We start from the raw sequence: 7,886 nt of genomic DNA on the forward strand, positions 1-7,886 counted from the left end.
AAGTGACGATTGCCGAGGCAACTTCTAGAATCAAAACAGACGCTTGAGCCGCTCAATAAATAATCACTAGTCAATAACCAATAACCAATAACCACAGGCTTGGTTTATCTCTGGAGCCCGGGCTGAGAGAGAGAGAGAGACAGAGAGACAGAGAAAGAGAGAGAGAGAGAGCGGGCGGAGGACCGGGCTCTGGACAGCAGAGTTATTGATTTTGAAGGTGATTGATTGTGTTAGTGTTTGTGTCTCAGTGAAGGAGCCGTGTCTGAGCTGGAGGACCCTGTCATGTCCGTGGAGGAGTTCACCCCGTCCCAGCGACCTCACAGAAGGAGCTTTACTACTTTAATCGGTAACAAGAATTCATATTAATAATAATAATAATAATAATACACTGAATGATCACTGGATCGAGACCTGCCTTGTTTCTACACCCACTCCCCGTTTTTAATAATTCCACTGTCCACTCCGCTCACTCTGTAGCTCTACGCTTACACTCTGTAGTCCATCTGTTGCTCTGCATACTTTGTTACCCCCCTCTCCCCCTGTTCCTCAGCGCTCAGGACCCCCACAGAGCAGGTGTGATGTGGTGGTGGATCATTCTCAGCGCTGCAGTGACACTGACGTGGTGGTGGTGTGTTAGTGTGTGTTGTGCTGGTGTAGAGTGGATCAGACACAGCAGTGCTGCTGGAGTTTTTAAACCCTGTGTCCACTCTCTGTCCACTCTGTGAGACACTCCTCCCTCGTTGGTCCACCTTGTAGATGTAGAGTCAGAGACAGTAGCTCATCTGTCGCTGCACAGTGTGTGTCGCTCGTCCTCTAGTCCTTCATCAGTGACACAGGACGCTGTCGGCTGGATGTTTTTGGTCGGTGGACTGTTCTCGGTCCAGACACTGAGGGGTTTAAAAACTCCAGCAGCACTGCTGTGTCTGATCCACTCTACACCAGCACAACACACACTAACACACCACCACCACGTCAGTGTCACTGCAGCGATTGATATTGTCCAGTAACTGCACTCCTACTGCTCAGACTCCAAGCCTGCGTTTGTCATCTGGGCCCGAGGTCTTTGGTAAATTCTCTGAATCAGAGCGTTGTCTGGACTGTGGCTTTGGGCCGAGAGGTGACAGTGACGTGATGAATGTTTTTCAGCCAGTCACGCTCTGAAGAGGCCGAGGATGCGGAGTGATGAGGAGCTCCAGCAGGCAGCACTGCAGCTCATCAATCACAACCACAACCTGACTGAACTCATACTAGAAACTGGGGTGAGTCAGATTCCACATGTCCTCACTGTCCCAATAAACGTACTACACAAACTTTCAGTCACTTTAGGAACGTCAGTGTATTTACCTCATTCTGATACTGCTCTGTGTTTCACGGTGCGTCTGGAGGGTCCCCTTACTACAGGATCTTTACAGAATTATCAGGAATAAAGGACAGAAATGTGTTTACTTACTTTTAGTTTTGGAAAATCCCTCAGTGGGTGGCTCTCCAGCTGTAGGGGAAAAAAGCAGATATTCTCCTAAAAGTTGATGAAAAATGGTAAATGTTTATTACAGTAAGCAGTAGTGAGATATAAGGATGTGATCAGCAAAGCTGGCGGCACAGCAGGTAGTGTCTCAGTCACACCTGGAGGACCTGGAGGTTGTGGGTTCGAGTCCCGCTCCGGGTGACTGTCTGTGAGGAGTGTGGTGTGTTCTCCCTGTGTCTGCGTGGGTTTCCTCCGGGTGACTGTCTGTGAGGAGAGTGGTGTGTTCTCCCTGTGTCTGCGTGGGTTTCCTCCGGGTGACTGTCTGTGAGGAGTGTGGTGTGTTCTCTCTGTGTCCGCGTGGGTTTCCTCCGGGTGACTGTCTGTGAGGAGTGTAGTGTGTTCTCTCTGTGTCTGCGTGGGTTTCCTCCGGGTGACTGTCTGTGAGGAGTGTGGTGTGTTCTCCCTGTGTCTGCGTGGGTTTCCTCCGGGTGACTGTCTGTGAGGAGAGTGGTGTGTTCTCTCTGTGTCCGCGTGGGTTTCCTCCGGGTGACTGTCTGTGAGGAGTGTGGTGTGTTCTCCCTGTGTCTGCGTGGGTTTCCTCCGTGTGACTGTCTGTGAGGAGTGTGGTGTGCTCTCTCTGTGTCCGCGTGGGTTTCTTCCGGGTGACTGTCTGTGAGGAGTGTGGTGTGTTCTCCCTGTGTCTGTGTGGGTTTCCTCCGGGTGACTGTCTGTGAGGAGAGTGGTGTGTTCTCCCTGTGTCTGCGTGGGTTTCCTCCGGGTGACTGTCTGTGAGGAGTGTGGTGTGTTCTCCCTGTGTCTGCGTGGGTTTCCTCCGGGTGACTGTCTGTGAGGAGAGTGGTGTGTTCTCCCTGTGTCTGCGTGGGTTTCCTCCGGGTGACTGTCTGTGAGGAGTGTGGTGTGTTCTCTCTGTGTCCGCGTGGGTTTCCTCCGGGTGACTGTCTGTGAGGAGTGTGGTGTGTTCTCCCTGTGTCTGTGTGGGTTTCCTCCGGGTGACTGTCTGTGAGGAGAGTGGTGTGTTCTCCCTGTGTCTGTGTGGGTTTCCTCCGGGTGACTGTCTGTGAGGAGAGTGGTGTGTTCTCCCTGTGTCTGCGTGGGTTTCCTCCGTGTGACTGTCTGTGAGGAGTGTGGTGTGTTCTCTCTGTGTCCGCGTGGGTTTCCTCCGGGTGACTGTCTGTGAGGAGTGTGGTGTGTTCTCCCTGTGTCTGCGTGGGTTTCCTCCGTGTGACTGTCTGTGAGGAGTGTGGTGTGTTCTCCCTGTGTCTGTGTGGGTTTCCTCTGGGTGACTGTCTGTGAGGAGAGTGGTGTGTTCTCCCTGTGTCTGTGTGGGTTTCCTCTGGGTGACTGTCTGTGAGGAGAGTGGTGTGTTCTCCCTGTGTCTGCGTGGGTTTCCTCCGGGTGACTGTCTGTGAGGAGTGTGGTGTGTTCTCTCTGTGTCCGCGTGGGTTTCCTCCGGGTGACTGTCTGTGAGGAGTGTGGTGTGTTCTCCCTGTGTCTGTGTGGGTTTCCTCTGGGTGACTGTCTGTGAGGAGAGTGGTGTGTTCTCCCTGTGTCTGCGTGGGTTTCCTCCGGGTGACTGTCTGTGAGGAGTGTGGTGTGTTCTCTCTGTGTCCGCGTGGGTTTCCTCCGGGTGACTGTCTGTGAGGAGTGTGGTGTGTTCTCCCTGTGTCTGTGTGGGTTTCCTCCGGGTGACTGTCTGTGAGGAGAGTGGTGTGTTCTCTCTGTGTCTGCGTGGGTTTCCTCCAGGTGACTGTCTGTGAGGAGAGTGGTGTGTTCTCTCTGTGTCTGCGTGGGTTTCCTCCGGGTGCTCCGGTTTCCTCCCACGCTCCATTAACACACATTGGTAGGTGGATTGGAGACTCAAAAGTGTCTGTAGGTGTGAGTGTGTGAGTGTGTGTCGCTCTGTGAAGGACTGGTGCCCCCTCCAGGGTGTATTCCCGTCTTGCGCCCAATGATTCCAGGTAGACTCTGGACCCACCGCGACCCTGAACTGGATAAGGGTTACAGAGCTGGACTGAACCCTGAAAATACGGCCCCAGTTCTAACTGTGATCTGTCTCTATCTCTAACTAGTTCTCTTTGTGATGGTTGATCTCTCACTGTTAAAACCCCTTTAATGTGAAATACATCTCCCAGTCCCACAGTGAGAGCTTTTTCATGTGTTAAATAAGTCAAAGCTTCTCTCTAATTTAGGACGACTTCTGACAACAGAACCTGTGGTAAGACAGTGTCTCAGACGCCTGGTTCCTCACCCCCTCCGTGACCAGGCCTCTGTAGAGCTGAGGGTTAAATACAGTCACTAATCAGGAGAACTCTGGAGGCTGTAAATAGTGAGTTTAATAGAGCAGTGTGAGGGTTTGCTCTAGACCAGGCCTCTCAGTTCAGACTGTGTTGGAGCGGCGAGTCAGAAACTGTAGTGAGAAAGCACAGGAACATGCAGTCGGTGTAAACACAAACCAGCTGCCTGCATTCTGACTAAACCTTAGACACCAGATCAGGAATCAGCTGTAAACTGAATTTAAAAATAGAAAAGAAGGTAAAAGAGAATCAAACCCACACCACAAGCCTCTCTCAGTGATCTTCATCAAAACAAACCACACTCTTTTATTATTCATTTCATCACTCATTCTGTTTAATCCCCTTTAAATGTGGAGCAGCACAGATTGTTTAACAACTGGAACAAGCCGATGGAGGATGGTTGAATGCTGTAAGTGTTCTGTCCACAGTCGGGTCCTGAGAGGAGCCCAGGGGGGTGTGAGCTGCTGGCGGAGGGTAAAGATGTCCCTGGGAAGATTGGAGCCACACTTCTGGGTAAGAACTCTCAGCAGATGCAGAACAGTGTCTCTGTAATGAAGCATGACCTTTTCTCTCACATGCGATGTGTGTGTGTATGTGTGTGTATGTGTGTGTATGTGTGTGTGTGTGTGTGTATGTGTGTGTATGTGTGTGTGTGTGTGTGTGTGTGTGTGTGTGTGTGTGTGTGTGTGTGTGTGTGTGTGTGTATGTGTGTGTGTGTGTGTATATGTGTGTGTGTGTGTGTATATGTGTGTGTGTATGTGTGTGTGTGTGTGTGTGTTTTCAGAGTGTGAGTTGCAGAGGCAGGCGCAGGAGCTGGGAGTCTCGGTGGGTGTCCTGTGTGTGAAAATACTGATGGAAAAAGTCACAGGTTTAAATCTGCGGGAAGACAGTGAGACAGCCCTGATTAACACCACTCAACGGGTGTGTACACAGACTCTCACACACACACACATACACACACACACACACAAACACATAATAAAATAGGTTTGTGGATAATCCACATTTTCCAGTTGTTTTTAGTGTGTTTTCTTTTTCAGCTGTGGTTAATAGGGGGTGGACGATATGACCCTAAAATTATATCACGATATTTCAGGTCTTTTGCTGATAGCGATATTCTGGGCGATATATAAAATAAAAACACTAAAAACTAATTTTATTAATTTCAAGAACACACTATTGCAACAAAATATATGTTAATATTAATTGTATTAATTTAGTAATATATTTAATTTCTCATTTAAAATGATATATAATTACATTCGGACTAGAGGTTAGAGACAGGGCTTGGTACCGGGAGGTCGCCGGTTCTATCCACAGGACCAGCAGGAACATCCATGGCTTATGTGCCCTTGAGCAAGGCACTGAACCCCCAACAGCTCCTTGGGCGCCAGAGATGGCTGCCTGTTGCTCTGGGTGTGTGTTCACAGCCCATAGTGCACTACTGTGTGTGTGTGTGTTTTCACTGGCACAGACGGGTTAAACATGACAGACACATTTTGCTGTACATTGTACAATGACAAATAATTGCACATTAACATTACGTCGGAATATCACGATAATCACGAGGTTGATTTTCTTGCTGTTGTGAGTGAATGGCTAGACTTAAACCCCAAGTCTGTGTGTGTTCGCGTCCTGCAGACTGAGCTCAGTGTGGTGCTGAAGGCTGTTCGGGAGCTCCGTAGTTTGTTCAGCTCTAAACTGCTCTGGAAGGAATATTGGAAAACAAAGGTAAGGAAGAGTGTGTGTGTGTGTGTGTGTGGCTTTCAGCTTCAAAAGAGAACAGTGTTCAGTTTTATTCGTCAGTTCACGGTCTGAGATGTTGACCTGGGTGTAGTCCGAACGAGTGAAAGACTTAGGGCTTACAGTGATGCTTCAGTGTTGATAAACGCTTTCATATTTTTCCGTAATTGATTACTGTAACTCACCCGGGTTCTGACGTCCACCAAACGCACGGCTCATATCACGTCTGTTCCACCGGCTTCCCGCTGAGGCTTAAGGATGAGGATCAAGTTCAGAATTCTTCTTCTAACCTTCAAGGTTCTCCATGGTCTGGCTCCTGTTTATCTCTCAGACCTCATTTCTCTGTATCGACCCTCGCACATCCTCAGATCCTCTAACTCCGGTCTCTTACTGTTCCTTTAACTAGACTTTCCACTTTGGGTGACAGATCTTTCAGAGCTGCTGCCTCTATTTTGGAGTTCTTCTCCATCCTCTCTCCGTTCCTGTCGTCCTTCAAATCTTTGTTTAAAACGTTTTCCTTTTTTCTTCTCTGGGCTAATCACAACTTTTTTTTTTCTTTTTTAAAAATTGATTTATTTATTTTTTAACACTTTGTAAAGCATTCTTAGGTTTGTGAATGGCGCTATATAAATTAAACATATTATTATTATTATTAATATTATTATTATTATTATTATTATTATTATAATATCCCTCAGCCTCACCCTGCATTGACATGGCACATGATATAAATCACAGGCTTATTGTTTTACTAACACTACACTAAAGCCCTGTTCAGGTGGGATTAGGTCTACACAGGGAGGTGGGCTAAAGCAGTTATTACAGGAGTGTCTCAGTGATTTTAGTGCCGTACGAATACACTGTGTACGGACTGTGTGCCCCTGCCTCAGTTAAGATTCTGCCACTTTTTAACTTGTGTGGAACATGTTTTATAAACAGAATAAAATAACGTCATAACGTGTGGAAAACACATGGAAAGGTTCACGGAGTATTTAGCTTTAATCAAAGCTTTGATCGGTAAGTCTCTCGTAAACCTGAGGTGTTGTACAATGTAGAAGATGATCCTGTCGTCCCTCGGTCACAGGCGATGTCCAGTGTCTCTTTGTACACGTTTGTGTTGATAGTGTTCTTGTCTCTATCTGTGCCTCAGATTTCAAATGTCTGAAATATTGTAAGGAATATTTGAAACATCTGTAAAGCATTTATTAGTTTTCTTTAGATATTTCCTATGGTAATGGAGACGGTTTGCACAGCTGTGAGCTGTAGGTGTGTAATCTCTTCTGTTAATACATGCAGCCGGTGCTGGAGGTGGTGTATCGTCTACACACTGAGGAGATTCTACCACTGCAGTACACAGTGACCAGGTAACACACACACACACACAGAGGCACATACAGAGGAACACACACATCAGTGTTTTTTTTAACCAGTTTCCAGATTAAGATCAGTACAGAGCTGATTAATATGGAATAACCACAGCACTGTGCAGAAGTCTGAGGCCCCTAAGATAATGATCTATATTTAAACTAAAGCCTCTGATGGAGGAGTGGACACAGGGGTTAAAAACTCCAGCAGCACTGCTGTGTCTGATCCACTCTACACCAGCACAACACACACTAACACACCACCACCACGTCAGTGTCACTGTTGAGTGTTTGTACCACATCCTTATGAAATTATATTTATCGAGTTATTTTTATGTTGTTATTAGATGCCAGTGACCAAGGTGTGTGTGTGTGTGTGTGTATTGTCAGTGAGCCTGCTGTGTGTGTGTGGTTAGCATCTCAGTTACAGACCCTGTGTGGATCCAGAACCACAGAACCAGAGGATACAGATGTACAGCGGCAGATTCTTTGTAGTAAATCACCTCACTAAGCCCTGTTCATTCTTCAGTGCTCAGGACCCTCACAGATCAGAGTGCAGAGATTACACCGAACATTATACGGTGGTGTGTTTAGTAATGTGTGTGTGTGTGTGTGTGTGTGTATTAGCTGTGGCAGGTGTGCTGGTTAGTGCAGGTTTTGAGGATGTTTCTGGATCTGCCGTATCTCAGTCCTGCTGTTCTGTGCTGGACAACATGCTGTCTTGTGAGTAATTCAGTTTCACTCACACACTCATATACACACACATAAACACTCATACACACACATAAACACTCATACACACACACATACACACACACACAAAAAAAACTCATACACACTCATACACACACACACACACACACACTCTCATACGCATGCACACATACACACACACACACTCATACACACGCGCGCACACACACACACACACAAACACACAAACACATGCACACACACACACACTCATACACGCACACACACACTCTCACACGCACACAC

General features: G+C 47.4%; 1 protein-coding gene across 1 annotated transcript in view; it reads left to right on the plus strand.

The window, feature by feature from the left end:
- Positions 1-37: 37 nt before the first annotated feature.
- The window catches only part of LOC136673195 (Fanconi anemia group A protein), a 29,194-nt gene continuing 21,345 nt past the window's right edge, over positions 38-7,886 (plus strand). The window contains 8 exon segments of the mRNA XM_066648520.1: positions 38-346; positions 1,147-1,259; positions 4,209-4,293; positions 4,565-4,701; positions 5,422-5,511; positions 6,820-6,887; positions 7,278-7,381; positions 7,515-7,610. Of these exon segments, the coding sequence (XP_066504617.1) occupies positions 283-346; positions 1,147-1,259; positions 4,209-4,293; positions 4,565-4,701; positions 5,422-5,511; positions 6,820-6,887; positions 7,278-7,381; positions 7,515-7,610 (757 nt within the window). The 5' untranslated portion in view covers positions 38-282.

Source organism: Hoplias malabaricus, chromosome 17, assembly GCF_029633855.1.
Source record: "Hoplias malabaricus isolate fHopMal1 chromosome 17, fHopMal1.hap1, whole genome shotgun sequence".
In the NCBI taxonomy this organism is placed as follows: Eukaryota; Metazoa; Chordata; class Actinopteri; order Characiformes; family Erythrinidae; genus Hoplias; species Hoplias malabaricus.